The sequence below is a fragment of the Artibeus jamaicensis genome, unplaced genomic scaffold (assembly GCF_021234435.1).
Source record: "Artibeus jamaicensis isolate MK-2021 breed Jamaican fruit bat unplaced genomic scaffold, CSHL_Jam_final scaffold_1019, whole genome shotgun sequence".
Taxonomy (NCBI): domain Eukaryota; kingdom Metazoa; phylum Chordata; class Mammalia; order Chiroptera; family Phyllostomidae; genus Artibeus; species Artibeus jamaicensis.
The window spans coordinates 25221671-25240626 of NW_026522025.1; the positions used below are offsets into that span (position 1 = coordinate 25221671).

The following is an 18956-nucleotide window of genomic DNA, read 5'->3' on the forward strand; positions in this document are numbered from 1 at the left end:
ATTCCAATCAGAAAATGACAGAATTGACATTTTTCCCAATCCTAGGGTAAGTTATTTGCCACCCAGGCTACAAGTCCATGCAAATCAGCCAGGTTAAAATCCATGAAGATCTAATCAGATTTAATAACATGTTATTTAAAAAATTCAAGTTATTAAGTGAGCTACTTGAAGTATGCATTTAGATCCACAGTTTTAAATCATATTAAAAGTAATATATTTCATGTAAATGTGTAATTTTTCTAAAGTCTATACATATATTTCAAAATCTCTTTTAATGTTTTCTACTTAATGATGAGACCTTTAAAAAGTCATGTACCATTGGATAAAGTTACGTCTCTCATGATGAAGTTAACTGAAATAATACATGTAAAATATTATGGCACAAATGTAAATGCATTCTCTTTATAAATTTAAATATAAAATTTGTACTTGATATAACTTTACATTTATGAATAAATGTACATTTGTGTAATTAAAATTAAATTAATATTTAAATTAAATTTATATCTACATAAGTTTATATGGTAAAAGGGAAGGGGGGCTGGGAGGAGGAGGGCAGAGGAGGTGAAATGAGGACATCTGCAATAGTGTCAACAATAAAAATAAAGAAAAATATTTTTTCAGTAACACTATTGGAAAGTGCAATTAAGAAGCCTTATTGAAGATGTGAATAAAAGAGAATTAGAATGGAGCAGTCAGTGTGGTATCTCCTACACATCACACCAAAATACAGATTCATGTATTTTTGCTAAGTTTCAGCTCTGATAACCATTAAGTATTAAAATAAACTGAACTTAGAGCTAGACCTTGGTATTGCTATATTAAAAGCACAATCAGTATTTTGTTAAAAAAATTAAAATACTCATATTTTAATGAGGGCTATATTGAACATATTTAAATATTGCCATTACATCTTTTAGAGTAAATTTTTGAGTCTTATAACACACGTCATATACAGGGTGGGGTAAAAGTAGGTTTATAGTCACTCATATGGAAAATAATACAATAGTTAACAATAATACAAGAATAATATCTGTGTTCACATATTGGCAAGTAATAATACAAGAATAAAATCTGTGTACTCAAAACTGTAAACCTACTTCTGCCTCACTCTGTATAATATATGATGTAATGTATACACAATATTAGTAAACAAGTACATGTATATTGCTTTTCAAGATGAAATCATACATTTATTGAGGTACAAAGTTTTTACTGATGGGCATTTTAGTCAAAAAACTTTGGAGACCACTGACTTACATGATTTGAAAGTTTCAAAAAGGCAATAGATGTATCTTCAAAACAAAGATAAAATTAAACTTTGGAATCACACTTCCTGAGTTCAAATTCCAGCTCTGACTCTTACTATTTGGGTGATTTTTTAAATTCCTTGTATTTCACCTTCCTCATCTGTAACATATAGATAATATTAGTCCTTATGTCATAGGTTTTTTTTGTTTGTTAAATTATATGATAAATGTAAACTGCTTAGACTAGTGCTCAATATATGTTTTCAACAAACATCACTAATGATTATTATATTCATAGAAAAAATGTTCTTCCAAATTGCCTCAAATATTTAAAATGCTGAACTATACATATATACATACATGCATATATAAAACAATAACAATAACATTGTTGAATAACAATTGGATAAAAATTACTTTGTTATAGTCTCATTGGACTTACAAAGAGCACCTTAAAATATCAGAACTTATATCTTTCAGTCTTTATTTTAGATAATTTGTTCTCAATAGAAACATAATATCCAAGTATGTCTGGGATGTTCCTCTAAAAGAATGTCAACAAAATAAATTATGAATTTATTCCTAATAATTAATTATTAATTAATTCATAATTATGAATTATGTCTATGCTTATACAGACATAATTCAACAATAGGCCAAATATTTATCATTCATGTAAACCATATTTCCTTGTTGTTGAAACTCCTCTAGGGTAGAATTGAAATTTCCAGGTCAAAAAATCTGGCTACCTTCAAAATTTTATAGCAAAGGAAGAAGTAAATGTATATCAAAAGGCAATCCATGGAAAAAAAGTACCAGATACCAAAATGTAAAAATCATTTTTAACGAATTCAATATATTATACTGGGATATTTTATGAAAGAGGATAGTTATCTTTTCTTATTTATTCTCATGTAGAACAGGGGTCAGTAAAGTTTTTCTGAAAAGGGCCATACAGTAAATAGTTTAGGTTTTACTATTCTAAACCCTATGGTCTCTATCACACTACTCAACTCTGACATACCATTAAAGCAGCCTTAGACAATATGCAAACAAATAATGTGACTGCGTCTCAATAAAACTTTATTTACAAAACAGTGGTGGCCACTGCTGACTCCTGGTCTAGAACCAAAAATCCATAAAGGTAGGGACTTTTTCTATTTTATTCACTGATGTATTCCAAAGTCTTTCAACAATATCTGTTGCATAAAAAATGTTCCGTATACATTTGTCGAATGAGTAAAATGATGAAAGATATTATACCCAAATCCCAGGTATAATTAATGGTCTATGTAAAAGAGCATTCAATCATTAATTTAATTAAAAAAATATGTATATAATTTAGACAGTATGTTCTCAATAGAAAATACATCTTTTTCTACTTTCAGGACTTTTCTCTAAAATAATGTCAGGAGAATAAACACTTAAATAGTTATATTCAGTGACCATTCCAACTTTCACATGTGTTCAGATATGAAAGATAATCAGCAATATCTCATCTCTTCTTCCAGACCTTATCCCATCCAATATAGTGTAAGCATCACCTTGCATTCAAACATATAAGTGGCCTCACATCTTCCCACATCTCCAGAGGTAAAAGCTAAATAATTTATCTATTTTATTATGGTTAAAAGCCTGATCTAATATTTAGTCATAGGCATTAAAATATTTACAGTTCATATTTTAAATATTTTTTATTTTATTGATTATGCCATTACATTTGTTCTATTTCCCCCTTCATTCCCCTCCACCCTGCACACCCCTCCCCCATTATTCCCCCCCTTTAGTTCATGACCACATGTCTCAAGTTCTTTAGATTCTATATTTCCCCTACTATTCTTACCCTCTCTCCTATTTTCTATCTATGGTTTATGCTACTTATTTTCTGTACCTTCTCCCACTCCCCTGTTGCTAACCCTTCATGTGATCTTCATTTCTATGGTTCACTCCTGATCTAGCTGCCCTGTTAGTTAGTTTTTGTTTTAGGTGTGGTTCTTAATAACTGTGAGTTTGCTGTCCTTTCACTGTTTATCATTTTTATCTTCTCTTTCTTAGATAAGTCCCTTTAACATTTCGTATAATAAGAGCTTGGTGATGATGAACTCCTTGAACTTGATCTTATCTGAGAAGCACTTTATCTGTTCTTCCATTCTAAATGAAAGCTTTGCTGGATAGAGCAATCTTGGTTGTAGGTCTTTGGTTTTCATGAGTTGGAATACTTCTTTCCAGCCCCTTATTGCCTGTAAGGTCTCTTTTGAGAACTCAGCTGACAGTCTGATGGGAACTCCTTTGTAGGTAACTGTCCCCTTAGCTCTTGCTGCTTCTAGGATTCTCTCCTTCATTTTAATCTTGGCTAATGTAATGATGATGTGCCTTGGTATGTTCCTTCTTGGGTCCAACTTTTTTGGGACTCTCTGAGCTTCCTGGATGTCCTGGAAGTCTATTTCCTTTGCCAGAATGGGGAAGTTCTCCTTTATTATTTGTTCGAATAAGTTTTCTACTGGTGGCTGTTCCTTTTCCCCTTCTGGTACCCCTATAATTCAGATGTTGGAGCATTTAAAAGATGTCCTGGAGGTTCCTTAGCCTCTGCTCATTTTTTTGAATTCTCGTTTCTTCACATTTTTCTGTTTGGTCATTTTTTTTCTTCCTTCTGGTTCACTCCCTTGATTTGATTCCCAGTTTCCTTTCAGTCACTATTGGTTTCCTGTGCAATTACCTTCATTTCAATTAGTTTAGCCTTCATATGTTCCTCTAATTTGTGGCTAAAATAAACCAGTTCTGTGAGCATACTGATCACCAATGTTTTGAACTGTGCCTCTGATAGGTTGCCAATTTCTTGTTCGCTTAGATTTATTGGCTCTGGGGCTCTGAGTTCTTCTTGAGCCATGTTTTGATCTGTTTGTGCCTGTTATGTTTGAGGAGAGGTGCCTTAGGCATTCACCAGGGCGGGGCCACCCAGGTCACTGCTTTGTGACACTGTATGTGGGGGCGGGGTCAGAGAGGGAGCAATATCTGTCCTCTTTGCTCCCTCCTGCCTGGTCCCCACCGCTCGCTGCTGTGTCCCCCCCACCTGTTTATCTGTGCAAATGTGCAACCGTGGTCAGCCTGCCGCCCGGTGCCTTCCCTAGGGTCTGCCCATTGCTACCCTGCACCTGGGATCTGAGCCCTTGGCTGCCTGCGCGTCTGGGTCAAGGGATCTTCTTTGCCGGACCCGCTCAGCTGCTGGCTCCACCCGCGTCACCAGTTTAGCTCAGCTGTTCGTTGTTGTTGGACTTCGTATTGTTCGATTTTCTGTGACTTGGCTGCATTTATTGTTGTTAAAACTTTATTGTTTTTAGATTTGGTTGTGCGAGGAGGTAAAGTGTTTCCAACTACACCTCCATCTTGGTGGAAGTCCTACAGTTCATATTTTAAAGTGATTCCATTAGGAATATTTTAACAGCTGATTTTTTCAGTGTTAAAAAATAATTTATATAATAAAAACAGTATAAAAAGGTGGAGAGAACTAGAACTATGTAAAAGTGAAGGACAAAATGATCTCCATGGGTGTAAGTGAATGTCATGGCTTATTTTTATAGTTGTTTTTAACTCTAGTTGGTTATAAGTCATGGAAAGATAATAGAAAAGAAGCAAAGGTGAAGGAGAAAAACTGTATGTGAGGAGTATTTACAGCAATCATTCAATTTAATATAATAATAAACAGTCATAAAATTTCTTTTGATAACATATAAGCCATGAAAAGTGTTCCTTGTATATACATGTTGTATACAATGAACTAATTTTATTCAAACATATAAAATATTTGACTTACTCAGAAACTAAGATAAATGTTGCACAAATTTAAATTGTTTCTACAGTTATTACCAATTTGAAAGGTAAAAATATAGGAAGAGACATAATTGTTCCCTAAATTACTAAAATTTTTCTCTTTTTGACTTTAAAAGGATGCTTTTATTTTTTAATTTTCATTTCTTTTTCAAAATGTAGCTGTGTGCATAGAGCTGGCAACATTATCTTCCTGTACATATTGGAAATCCAGTGCATAGGAAAAGCTCACAATGTTTTTTTTTCCCCCAACAGTATTGCTTTTGAAAACCTCTGCCATTATTCGACCAGAAACTTATTTTATTCAGTTAAACATAAAATGCAAATTAAATTCCTAGTGAAAGCTTGCCATAGATAGATAGATAGATACATAGATAGATAGATAGGTAGATAGAGCAATTATTCCTAAGGAAAAAGAGTAAAAGTGATAGGCTATGATGAATGCTTCACATGTTATCTCTCCTGGGAAGTCTTCAGGAAATAATCTCATTTTCATATCATAGTTTCTTTCTTTAAAGAAACTAAAAGGTTTCTTCCTTTTGGGAAAGGAATTGACACCTTTGACTAACTGCTATGCTTGTATCATTTATTTATTCATCCAACAATGTCACTTTCGTGATCACTGCCTGACAAACCTTAAGGATAGTATAGCATGATAAATTCCATAAGGTTTGCTCTCATAGCACTTACAGTCTCCTGGATCAGACAGCTACGAATCCATTATTAATCAGTGATTGACACTGACACATGTCATTTTACATCGAAGAAAGTATTCCAAAAGAAAATAATGGGCTTCTATGAAGGCAAAAGGATATTACAGAACCATGAGCCAAGCCAGGGAGGCCTTCCCTCAGGAAGTGTTGTTTGAATTGATATCTGAACTCAAACAGGAGTTAAACGAATAAAAGGGACAGCTAGAGAGATGACACAGGGAGGATATTAGTGCTGAGGTGCTGAGGTGGGAAGGTACACAGAACCTTTCAGAAGCTGTGAAGCAACCAATATGATTAAAATGCAAATGTCCATGGGAGGGTCTTGTGAGATGAAGCTGAGTAGTAGTACTGAGGGGCCGGAGCATGAGCTGCCTCCAAGGTAGCTTTACCCCTGTTTGCCAGAGCCGGTATTTCTCAAGTCTGTTGCCTACTGTTCTGTTTAGGTTAGCATTTATCTAAATTTTTTTTCCATTTGTTTACATCACAGGTGGCAAACACGAAGTCCAAGGGCCCACTCAGACCCTCCACCTTGGGCACCTTGTTTCTACCCGGTGGTAGTACCGAGCTCCTGCTTAACTGTTAAGGAGTAGTTACATTTATACAGTCCTAAAATTACCTTTGGCCCTTTGAAGGCAACCACAAGGTTAATGTGGCCCTGGTGCAAATGAGTTTAATGCCCCTGGTTTACATCATACTAAGATAAGCTCAGATAGGTTTGGTAAGCTCCACTTCCAGATTCTGCCATGTCTCCTCGGTTACTGTGTGAGAGTTACATGTGCAGTGATGATGCTCACTTTCACATGTGTTGAAATATAAAAAATAATCAGCAATATCTCACTCCTGTTCCTTGACCCTCTCCACAAGCAGGGACAGCCACCTCCCTTGAGAGTCAGGGAGCAGTGGAAGAAAGGCTCCAAACAGTTGTCATGACCAGGCACAAGATGCTCTATTCCAAGTAATTTTTACTTTGTAGGCAAAGATTAATTTGCAAACAGAGTTTTCAATAAAGATTTTTATAGGTTCACCAATATAATGAAATCAATTTCATGTACTTTTAAAATATTATTGTTCTATTACAGTTGTCCCCACTTCCCCCATTACACTCCCCCTGCCTTACCCACCCCCACCTCTCACATTCAATCCTCCCCCCCATTGTCTTTGTCCATGAGTCCTTTATACATGCTCCTTGATGGCTCTTCCCTTTCTTTCCTCTGTTATCCCCCTCATGTACTTTTATCACCCATTTTAACTAAAAAATTCCAAATTTTGATAATAAATAAACTAACATCACTTTTATCATAAGTTTTTAAAAATGGTTTTAAACTTGACCTTAAGAGCAGTGTAAAATCAAGAAAGATGTAACACAGGGGTGAAGAAAAATTCAAATTTGCTTTGCTAAAATATTAACTCACGTTTACTAATATATTTCTTCAAGTTGCTTACACATGGCACCTTGGTATACTTTTTGAGATCAAAAAGATTCTCCATTTATCTCCCCTTAGTTACTAGTGCAGCCTTATTTGGGACTTTAATACTTGATAAAGTTTTGACATATTCTGAAATATTAAAAATGTTGTATCTATTTTTTCCCAGTTTTTTCTTTTTATACTAGCTGTACTTTGTACTTTTAGTTTGATTTAATAGTACCTATATAGATAGGTTAGTATGAATTAAAAAATTCATACTAAAAGGAATTAAAAAATTCCTTTTTCAAGGAATCCAAAATAACATATTTTTTTCCTAAAGAAAATAAATCTGTTAATCAGAAGTATAAGATTAAGAACAATTTAAATAAATGAAGCTTTTAATGTACATTTTGAAAAGGAAAAAAGAATTTGAACAGTTAGATGTCATACAGGGCACTGAAAATATTTTAATGATAGATATCAATGAAGAGAGTGTAAACATCCAATATAGGTATTACATATATTGATCTATATAGTCAGGATTTTAGGTAGGGTGTTTTGGTTAGTTGCGGTTACTCAGGACAAATATTTAGATAAAGCATTGCAAAATGAGGGAAGAAAAATTGAGAGTAGACACAATTTCCTTCATTTTCAACAAATGGAAAGTAATTTATTCTGACATAGTCACTAAGTAATAAGAACTGAAAGTTTATAAATCATTTTTTAGAAGGTCTACAGTTTCTAGGTCTCTCAAAAGTCACCCTGAACCGACTGTGCAACTCAGGAGCCAGGGCAGAGTGTTTCCCGGAGCTGACAGAAACCTACTGACTTTGATCTCCTGTGCGGGGAAGGACGAAAGGCTACGTGGTGGTGAACTGTGCGGAGCGTGAATTTGAAAAGCATTGAGCTTGTCCCCACCTGTTAATAGCTGGGTGTTCCTGCGTAAATTGCTTAAGCATGTTAAGCCTTAATTTCCACTTAAAATAAAGACAAAATGGTGGCTTCTACCAAAATGAGTGTGAATTAAGCTCTAATGACTAAGGGCTGTGCCCTAATATAAAACAACTTGGGCTTTCTTTTTGATCTCATACCATCAAGAGGCATATTTTTTTCATCAGAAGGAATTTTAAATCTTTCTTTCTTGGGAAGCCCTGAAACTAGACACAATGTTTTCATATGAGAAACAGAAATGAAGACAGAGCCACACAGATTGTCCATTCTCTCAAATTAGTTACTTGTATTTTGCAGAGAATACTAAAGGGGATGGAGGGATACAATACCTACTTATGGGAAAGATTAAATATTTTCATGGATATAGAACACGAGCTTTGCAAATGCTAATAAATTCTTATTCAAAAAAGGATTCACTCTTCCTGCAGATCAGCTTGGACACGGACACTGTTATATTCAGAGGATGATCAGAACTGTAAGAATTATAGAATGGGTACTGTGCTCTTGACCAAGTTTAATGCTTTTTATAAATTTTTAAAGAGTATAAGCTTGAAGGTTTTATCTGTTAGCTAAAAAAGAGCACACATAATTTGCTTATGTATAACTAGTCCATCTCAAATAATTGGTACAGTTTTTTAAAAAGATAGAAGCACCAAATGGTATACATAAATACATTAAGTCAAGATTATAGTCACTAGATCTATCTATCTATCTATCTATCTATCTATCTATCTATCTATCTATCTATCTATCTATCTATCTATATTAAATATATTTTTAAATAGCAGAAGCCCCAATGGTATACATAAATACATTAAGTCAAGATTATAGTCACTAGATCTAGTCAAAGTCTTGTAAAACATTATCTCTTACTAAACGCTATTACTATTTTTGGTTTGATATACTACTGAATTTTGTGAGGATTACCTGAGATGTTAAAGAATTTTGTAAAGATTGGAAGACGTAAGCCCTGGCTGGTGTAGCTCAGTGGATTGAGCGTGGGCCTGCGAACCAGACAATCGTGGTTCAAATTCCAGTCAGGGCACATGCCTGGGTTGCAGGCCAGTTCCCTGCAGGCCAGTTCCCAGCAGGGGACGCATGAAAGGCAACCATACATTGATGTTTCTCTCCCTCTCTCCTTCCCCTCTTCCCCTCTAAAGATAAATAAATAAAACATTTTAAAAAGATTAGAAGAGGTATACAAAAGTAAAGTGAAGAACAATTTTAATGACTGTCTTGCTTTACCAACATCCATAGTTACTCTTTCACTTTGTAACATCCCTCACTCTAAAGCTGCATTTGAAAGAAAATACCAGTGATAAACTTCACCTTGGCCAGTTATTTCTACTTAGGTTTAAGAAACCCAAGGAATTTTTACAGGTTTTTTATATCTGATTTCTATGAAGGTATTTGATTTTTATGAATTTTTTAGTATGATTGCCAAGGAAATTATCTGTGAAGGTATATCTAGTAAGGATACAATTCTCATGTATAGAAATACATTGAAAACTACAAATGTATTATTTATATAAAGATGTTTTTAAAGTTCACTTTTTGTTTTTAAATTTCTAGCTACCTATTGTTTTGAGAAGGTCAGAATAATATGAAGAAAGTAGTTAAAATGTTGCAGGTACTGAAATCTTATTAATACATAATAATGAAGGAAAGGTTAGAATATTAAAGTACCTTGAACCACAGAGGTTGTATCGAACAAATGTGATAACATTAAATTAAAACATGTTATTAAAATGTTGATGCTGTAATCCATAACATTTAAAATTTATAATGGGTAGTCTTTCCAACATAACTTCAATAGGGTCATCTAAAAGACACTGCCAAAACCATAATTTTAATTCATTTTAAAATATTTTTTCCACATAAAGCAAGTTGCAAAATGAACTTTTATATCAGACAATATCAAAGTCTAAACTGGTGGTTCCCAAAGAGCAGAAAAGGGGATATTGTTCCCTGTACAACATTTGGTTGTGTGTGTAGGCCTTTCCGGTTGTTATACGTAGGTGATGGTAGTGGTGCCACTGGCATCTGGTGAGTAGAAGCCAGAGATGCTGCTGAACTCCCTCTAATGCACAGGGCAGCCACCACAGCAATTTGGTTTGGAAATTTGGCCAGTGGTGCCACTGTTGCAGAACTCTGGTCTAGCTTAGTTTAAGAAGCATTTCCTAACAAGTTTACATTATGGATATATATATAATCTGTATCGGAACAAGAATTCTCTATTTAGTTTTATGTATAATAAAAAATATTGAAAGCAAATTAGATGTTCATCATTAAGGAAGTGATTAAATAACTTAGAGTACAGTCATAATCAGCAACCATACAAATGGTAGAATTGGATATATTCTAACAAGGAAGAATGAACATGAGATAGTACAGATTATAAGCAATTCAGGTTGCTTGAATTTATAAACAAAATTCTTTCTTAAATATGCATGTGTGTGTGTCTAGAAGGATTAGCGTAACTACTAAGAGAAAGAGTAGTTAGTCATGGAGAATATGATTATGGGTGAAATGTTTGCTTTTTTACTTCACATATCTTGTATTTTCATCTCTTTCAATCTTGGGAAATTTGTGAAATTAAAAAATGTAATAAGAAAACAAAATAATAAATACATATATAGATGTGGTCCATCTTTTAAGGGTTATGTGAGGAATTAATTTTGAGTAGGTTTTACCAGGTATTTCCTGGTGAAAGGGAATTAAGAGATTGTAGTCATGGAAAGAACAACTCAGCGAGGCAAGTACAAAAAACTGACTGGAATTTTGGGCAGACCTGAAAAGAGTGGGTAAGAGTAGCAATATAGAAACACTCAATTATAAAAATTGTAATTTAAATTTAAACAAAAGTTCACTTTTTTTAAATGAAACTGCCTTATGTGGATATAGTTTAATTAGTATTTGTTTCAATCAAGGAACCTCTATTCTTCAATAGCGAATGTATTTATGGAAAACTTCAATTTCTACTTAAAAGTTAAATTATTTTCACAAATTTTTTTACATTTTTGTACTTGAACCTAATTACTTGTATAGTTTTAGTTGAAAGAATTCAGCATTAAGGATTAAGAATATCATAGAAAGAAATACAATTTGGGAATTATCTTCAGTTTGCAGCTTGTTTTACAAAGATTTAGAAGCCTTTCCTCATAGAGTTCTATCTCTGAAAAGCATAGCTAGACCTTTTCATGTATAGTTACAACCTGAATATTTTAAATGTAGTGATCCATAGATGGGATCGGTGGGGTCATTGGTTCCTGCTTCAGAATTCTGAGAGATTTTTATTGTTAATGAGTCAACACCTGAGGAAGTACTTTAGTTTGATCAATGCAGGAAATGTTGGTACTCAAATTCCTAATCATTCACACTTATCAGGGTAAATTAAAAGCTTGAATCTTCCTTTCAAACTACACAGCTAAGGGTAGAAAAAGCTATCAGTGCTGAACTAATTTAGTTTTTACTCACTTCTACATTGTTTTAAAGGAATTTTACATTATGATCCCAAATCAGACATGTCCCAGGGCTCCATTCATAAAAATAAGCAAGTATCATTTACAGAACCTAGACTTTACCCTGTAGAAGCTCAGTTATAAACCTGGAAAGGTTTTTTAGTGACTTGTATATTAATTAATGATAGAATTTTGCACAAAGTGGTAGGATTATTGATTGAAAAAGCCCTAAAAAGAATCCAACAGTAAGTATTCTTGTGAGGATAAAGTTCTTAGAGGAGTTATTTTGTGGAGATATGCAGTGTGAAAAAAGGCTGCAAATAGGTAAGGTTTAGCTGGATTACTGAGAATTTTCTATACCTGCCTATGGCACTTGGTGTACAGGCAAAGGAAGTATCACCCTTGGGATTAAGAAGGCAGGGCATATATTAAATTTTATGAATGTGAGTCCAGCTCAGGTACTTATTAACTGTTGGGTACGATGTGTAATCAATCACTCTATATCTTGAGTTCTCCAAATTCAAAATAAAATATATTGCACACTCCTGCACGATGCAGACAGCCATTTTGAATTGTCTAGATGATTAAATTAAATGTGCTAACACATGGAGAATGTACAGATTAATGCCAGAAATATACTAAGACTTTAACATTCTTGTTATTCTTTTAAAAATATTTTTATTTATTTAATTTTAGAGAGAGGAAGGGAGGGAGAAAGAGAGGGAGAGAAACATTACATCAGTGTGTGGTTGCCTCTTGTGTGTCCCCCACTGGGGACCTGGCCCACAACTCAGACCTGTGCCCTGACTGGGAATCAAACCAGCAACTCTTTGGTTTGCAGGCTGGAGCTCAACCCATTGAGCCACTCTAGCCAGGGCACATTCTTTTTATTGTTATGAATCGTTCACATTATCTGAGCTGAGTTTATTATGGATAGATTAAAATGAAATGGGAGAGAATGGCAGCAGAAAGACAGGTTAGAAGGCAACTGCAAAAGAAGCAAGGTAAAATGAAGAGGCGGTCTTTAGAGTAAGGCAGAGAATTTTAAGTTCTGATATCAGTGTTATCTGTAGACTTAGAATCTTGGGCCAATGACATACATTTTGAATGAAATCCTATTTTTGTTAACTATAAAGTGGGAGATAATGCTAGTGATTAAAGCAGTTACTGCTCAAGAAATCATAAATTATTTAAAATTCTATTATTATTGATGCTGTAGTTTTAGCCAAGGATAACAATGGCTTGACTATGAAAGTAGAGAAGAAATGGGTACATTTATGGAGGGAAAACTTTGATAATGACATCTAGACTAGGGAGTGATGAATTTATAAAAATGAATTTTGAATATTTTAATAACATATGTGCTACTAGTTTTGTTATTTTTGGTACTGCCTTTATTTACAATGACTGCTGTTTTGTTTTTGTCCTTTATTTTCCTTTAAAGGGAAACCTAGGAAGCCTACAGGCAGCTTGGCAGGCATTTAAGTCCACATCTAGAATCCAGTGCATATGAAGCAGAGTCTGCTTCTTGCCCCATCCACAAAGAAGTTCCTCCATCTGAAGGAAGGTTTGCTGAATGATTATCATTTCCTGTATTGATCTCTCCCACATTTCATCAGTATCACTTGTATTTCATTATATATTGTTCTTTGCCATTTGTCTTGTCTTGCCTTCTCATTAATGCTATAGTGGATATGAGATAACTTATATATTTTTGTTTGCTTATTTTTTGTTTTGTTTTGCCATCATATCCACACCTCCCAATTAATATGAAAACTTAATGATAGGGCTTAATCACAGAATGATGATTTCCAATTCAGTAGAATTGTGTGGATGATTGTAGAGACAGCCTGGTTGCTTCTGGGATATTGTTTCTCCATTGACAAAGCTCAAGTCCTCTGCTTTTGGGGGCTAGAAGGGTTTGGTAACTTCTTGATGATGGAGGAAGCTTCATGGCATCACTCTGGATTAGTTTGGTTCTCATTACTGCTGGTAATCTTGGCTTATGTGATGACTTCCACTTAGATAGCATACATGGTTGTCTTGATGTTTACAGTTTTCCCTCTTCACCTTGGCCCATTCTAATCTCCAGAAAAGGGTGACCATGTCAACAATTAACCTTACCTCTATTCAGCTGATTCTCTTAGTTGTGCATAATTTCACTTGACCTGGCAACCTTTTCTCCACTTCTCTAAATTTTCTGTGCTTATAGAATAGCTAATAGCTTTGTGTGTTCCCCCATCACTTTATTTTGAGGCAAGCTATATAATAATCCTATCCTTCCCTGCTGTGGAGGGAAACTCCAGTAAACATTCAACTTTCAAGAAACTCCAAACAAATGCAAGTCTAGTCTTTATATTCACTTTTGGTTCAATGTCAAGGGACATATGTCAAGCTCTCATGCATACCATGTTCATCATGAACATTTCACAGTCACACTAGCATTCACTGTGGGACCAATATGATAGTTTTACTCTACTGTTTCTAACTCTATTTTCTACAGACCTTCAGAGTGCTCCCCACAACTCGTTTTTAGGAGAAAGGGGAGCACTTAACTTTTTCCTTACAGGCAGAGCCAGGTTTTTCATGAGGAGCACTGTACTCTCCCAAAGGCCAAGGTCTCCTAACTCTGAGCCACTAGCCCATAGGGCCTCCTTTCCAGTTTCCTTACTGGGTAGGTGGTCCTACTGCCTCTTTGTAAGACCCATGTGAAGTGTTAGGCCAAACCTGTTGGTGGCTCTTTATTAAATGTTTGGTACTCAATATTTCTTTTATTTAATCTTTGAACTAGATACTATTTTGGGACAATGAGAAAAATTTCAACTTTGTGGTATAATGCAGAATAATAGAAGTGCTACTACTAATAATAATATGAAAAAGTAAAAAAAAATGAGAATGAAAAGAAGCCAGCATTAGCACAGAAATTCAGGAATAACTATAGTAAGTAAATTCACTTCAATTCAATAATAATTTAAGAAGTCTCTGCAGTTTTTAAAGAATAAAAATGCTAAACAATTTTTGAGTAAAACTGAGGTGCTTCCTACATTTCTTAAGTAGCCTGATGTTATCTGGTTAAAAGGAATAATTATCACACTGAAACTGTATGAAAGATAAGTTGGTTCAATTCCAGACTAGGACAGTGTGAAGTTGTTCATTTAGGCTTCTAAGAAAGTTTGCAAGACTCGTTTTTACATAAGCCCATCGAAAGTCTGTGGACCTTACTATATAACAACACAAACTAATTTTTCCTTTATTTATATAAGCAAACATTAACAAAAAATTCAGGGAACACTTTCCCTTTTTTTATATCATATAAATACACTCCTATTTTTCTTGTTTTCAGTATAATTTCTGGCTATCTACTTTTCACCAAAACTATAAAAATCAATGATCCACACAAATTTCAGTTGTATGAAATGATATCAGGCACAGTTCATTCTGTAGAAAGTCATTCAGTAAAATTAGAATATGTACAAAATGTCTTCACACAAAATACTCATATCAGGGCAACATATGAAAATATGTGAATGGGTTGCTATTCAGTCTATTCATGTGTAGACTGAACATTTTGGAACTATAATAAACTAACTTTGAAATAATTTTAGCTCAAAGCTAGTTAATGGTTCTCTAGTGTTGCCAGATTTGTTATGAAAATTATAAGCAATCTTATGTGGCAATGAAAAAATAGTCTTGAATGTAGTTTATTTCACCCACATCATGGAAAATTAAATCTTGATGAAAATTCTCTGCTCTGTATTTCAACTCTTCTTCCACTAAGTAGCTTTCTCATAACCATAAAAAAATTGGAAAGGAGTGACAGAAGAAAATACTTAACAAGAAGATATCCAATTTATGGTCAAAACATATGGGACAAAGTTGTCCAAAGTATTGTTACATCTCTTCCACTGATAAGTCATTCCATTCTAAAGCCCTGTCAAACCCCCTACATTCATTGATGGACTATTATATTTGGAATGGCTTTGAAAACTTAGAGCCCTCAAAATGCTCCTAAGACATATAAACATGTCTTTATTTAAAATGGAGCATATAACACCTGCCATAATTGTAAATTTGAAACCACTTTCAATTAAGAATTAAAAGGTCCTCTTCCTAGATGAAATAAGACTATATGAATTGTCTGCACAGGATAAATAGTGAATTCTTGTCTCAGATGCCACAATGTAATGTAAATGCACTTTCATGATAATAGGGCAATAGACAGTAAACTACAAAGAAGACAGTCTAATTTTCAAAGGTCATCAATCATCAATAAAATATTAAATAACAACATATGAAATGCCAGATTATCAAAGTTTGGAATACTCTAGGTATTGCAATATGCTGAAATACTGCTGATAAGTAGAAAATGCTTCTTCATATTATGCAGAAATACATCCTGTCATAGGAGTGGTAAATGAACTATAATAGTTTGGAATTTAAAATGTATATATATAGTTTTCCCCTGGCCAGTGTGGCTTAGTTGGTTGGTGTCATCCAGCAAACCAAAAGGTTGCCAGTTTGATTCTCAGTCAGGGCACATGCCTGGGTTGTGGGTTTGGTCCCTGGTGGGGACCAAAAGTTCCTGAGGCATCTATCTGTGCAAGAGGCAACAGATAGATGATTCTCTCTTACATCAGTGATTCTCTCTCTCTCATTCTCCCTCACTCCCCTCTCTCTAGAATAAATATAAGAAAAAAAACTTCAAAGTATTCATTTTCTCCCTCAGAATAATGCCTAATGGCTGAGACTTTAAAACACCCTTTATCACTTTTTTGAATTCTAGCAACAATTTTAAATATACGTACAAGAATGATTAGACATGCTGGTCCTATAAAACTCCAAATAAAGTTGTTTTCTGTGCTAAGCCAACATCTGAAAAGTAAATAATAGATAAAAAACTATAAATGTGCTTGTATGTACTATAACAAAATGAAATTTTCAGTGATATACAAAGCATGTTCAAAATTGCATTTCAAATACTTTAATATCATCTTAACTTACACTTTGGTGGTGCCATAATATCTGTATCCCAACGATGCTGAAAATCCAACCACCACAGCTGGGCTGAGATAGCCAAAGATATAAAAATTCTTGTGCAAAAACCCCTTGTTGTAGATGACTCCCACAACAATGAGATAGAGGTGGATGCCTTCAATGCACATCCACGCAAAGGCAGCTAAAAAGAAGTAATGCAGCAGACCGGCCGTGATTGAACAGAAGAGCTAGAAGCCAAAGAATGAAAGACACATAAAAATGTGCTTTAACATTATCATAACATAATATCTTGACTTTCTCTATAGATCATGCCACTTCATATATACTTGATTATATTAAAATATTCCTGTCCAGGGTCAGTTTTTAAGATATACCATTTTCAGCTGACTTGAAAGAACTGTGATTTATCAATGTAAAACATTTGCCAATCCTGTGATAGAACTAAGTAACTGTTCTTGTCCAGAGAATTTTGTTTTATACATTTATATTATGAGTAAAATGACAAATTATGGATTTACATATAAACCATGATATCTTAGTCAATATATTATAATTTAAGCTAATTTCTGTTTTGGAGATGCCTCAGTTTTGTTCATACTCAATAAAAATTTTTGCTAATACTACATAAAAACATAATATTTTATTAAGTATCAAATATAACACAAATTATATATTTTCTAAAATATTCATTGAATAATTACTTTATGTTATAAGATTACCAGGTAAATTTGAGATGATTTAAGTTAAATAGTATTTATTAGTATTTACTTTACACTTATAATTAAAGTTAGGCTTATAAGAAATAACAGAAAAAAATAGTTACAAACTTCTGTATTAATAGAACTAATGTGATCTATTGCTGAGAGATAACATCATGCAGACTTACATGCCTACTGCATTTATTAAACAGTGTAATTCAAGCGTAATGAAATTACAATAGCTAAAATATGGTGGGAAGTACTACATAAGGTTGGGAACATGGATCATTGGTGATTACAATTTGGGAACCAGTTGAGGAGGACCCGAGATTTGAAAGATGACTTGGAAATGGAAAAAATTTGCTAGGTGAAATAGAATTTAAACACTATAAGGAATAGTTCTGTGGTGAGAATGATGGTGGAGTAAGACTGAGGGAGGACACAGGCATCAGGATGGTGGTAGACATATACAACTGAGAGGTGTTTGTCTAACGTATACTATTTCCTTTTTCTAACATAACATTTATTTATTGTTTGGGGAGATAATATGCATCCTGCAATGGCAGGTGATGTGACTTATTGCTATTTAATTCTTTTTTTAGATTTTATTTTAATTGTTGTTCAATGTATACTATTTAAAATAGAAGCTTTGTGTCATCTATTTCAGAAGAAAGCTTTGACAGCTGAGGGTTGGTTTTAATACTTGAAAGATGTACAATAACAATGGAGATGTGGAGGCAATCGGATGTTTTGTGCCACGACCACCACTTCTGCCGTCTCCAGCGCTAGAAGGGCAGTAGTAGGCCTAGGACTCCAGCTGCTGCAGTAGGAAATCCATTGCTGTGTTGTTGGTTTCTCCCAGCTGACCAGCCAAGGACCCAGTACAGCAGGCTTGCTTTCTTTGTTTTTTTTCAATTTTTATTGTATTTTTTCTTATTACTATTTATCCCTTTATATCCTCTTCCACTACTACTCACCAAGCTCCTCTCTCCCCATAATCACCACACTGTTGTCCATGCGCATGAGTCCTTTTTCTTTCCTGATCGATCCCTTCACCCCTAACCTCCCCTCAACATAGCCGACCTGGAGAACATTATGCTAAGTGAAATAAGCCAGTCAGAGAAAGACAAATTCCCTATGATTTCACTCATATGTGGAATCTAATGAACAACCTGAACTAATACGCAAAACAGAGAGAGAGTCATGGGTAGAGAGCAGGCTGACAGGCTTTGTAAGGTGTTCCTGTTCTCCAAGAGACAGAGGACTCCTTTGTCATGTGACTCTGGCTTAAGATCTCACAGAACTCCTTGACAACTATGCTGAACTTTCTGTAGAACTGCCCTGTGGGCTAAAATGCTTCCACCCACTTGTCCTTCCTTCCTGTCTCCTTCACTCCTGGTCAGATCTGTGTCTGACGACTCTCCAGGTCTCTTCTCATTTTCTCTCCCAGTCATTTCGCCTAATAAAAGTATTACATGTTTAAGTCTATTTCAGTATCTGCTTCTTGGAGGACCCAGACTAAACACAATATGGAGATTATTTGATAAGGCTCTCGATCAATAATGCTAAAAATGATAGTTATTAAAGTGTAGTTATTAAGTAAAGTCAATTTTTCACATTTCATCCTATGAAGGCCCTGGCTGCTTTCATCTTCCTT

At 34.4% G+C, this 18956-nt stretch overlaps 1 protein-coding gene across 1 annotated transcript in view; it reads right to left on the reverse strand.

Annotated features, from left to right (window-relative positions):
- The window catches only part of ADGRL4 (adhesion G protein-coupled receptor L4), a 114647-nt gene that overhangs the window by 13843 nt on the left and 81848 nt on the right, over positions 1–18956 (reverse strand). The window contains exons 12-13 of the mRNA XM_037148137.2: positions 16608–16828; positions 16412–16478 (exon numbers count right to left, since the gene is read on the reverse strand). Coding sequence (XP_037004032.2) covers positions 16412–16478; positions 16608–16828 — 288 coding nt within the window. The remainder of the gene's footprint in view (positions 1–16411; positions 16479–16607; positions 16829–18956) is intronic.